At 70.5% G+C, this 698-nt stretch overlaps 1 protein-coding gene across 1 annotated transcript in view; it reads left to right on the forward strand.

The window, feature by feature from the left end:
* Positions 1-445: 445 nt before the first annotated feature.
* The window catches only part of UTF1 (undifferentiated embryonic cell transcription factor 1), a 1,292-nt gene continuing 1,039 nt past the window's right edge, over positions 446-698 (forward strand). Inside the window, 2 exon segments of the mRNA XM_006110120.1 lie at positions 446-658; positions 660-695. Of these exon segments, the coding sequence (XP_006110182.1) occupies positions 446-658; positions 660-695 (249 nt within the window).

Below are 698 nucleotides of genomic sequence, written 5' to 3' on the forward strand. Positions count from 1 at the left end.
AAAGGCAACAAACAAGGAGGGGGCGCGGGGGAGGGGGGCCTTCCGGCTAGAACGTTCCAGAGCCGCTCCGCGCGGCGGTGAGAGGGCACAGCACACGCGTAAACACAGTTGAACTTTGCGCATAACGCACGTCGCGTTAGTTTGCACCTCAATCTAACATTTTTAAAAAGTTCTACACCCACAATTGGTCGGCAGGTCCCCCCTCGGGTGGGGGCGGAGCCTTGCCCTCTGCACTTGAGGCTTAGGGGCCCGGAAGGCAAGCCCAGAAACCCAGGCGCAAAAACAGACGGAGTTGGATTTAGCCGGGAGGGGGCGGAGCGGGGCGGGGCGGGGCGGAAGGAGGGCCGCGTAGACCGGCCGGGGGTCGGCTCCGAAGGAGGCGGAAGCGCACCGAGTCTTCAGAGCGCGTGTGGGCGGCCTGGCGGGCTGCGGCCCGGACCCCAGCATGCTGCTCCGACCCCGGCGGCCACCCCTGCCCGTGCCGCCCGCCTCGCTGGTGCAGGACAGCCCCGACGAACTCGAGGAGGCCGAGGAGGCCGAGGACTCCCCCGGGACCCCGCCCAGACGGCCCGCCTCGCCCGGCACGCCGGAGGCGCACGAGCTCCCCGGGTCGCCGGTGTCCCCGGGCTCGGCGCAGCGCACGCCCTGGAGCGCCACCCGAGACGGAGCTGCTGCTGGGCACGCTGCTGCAGCCGGCC

The sequence above is a fragment of the Myotis lucifugus genome, unplaced genomic scaffold, assembly GCF_000147115.1.
Source record: "Myotis lucifugus unplaced genomic scaffold, Myoluc2.0 scaffold_255, whole genome shotgun sequence".
NCBI lineage: Eukaryota > Metazoa > Chordata > Mammalia > Chiroptera > Vespertilionidae > Myotis > Myotis lucifugus.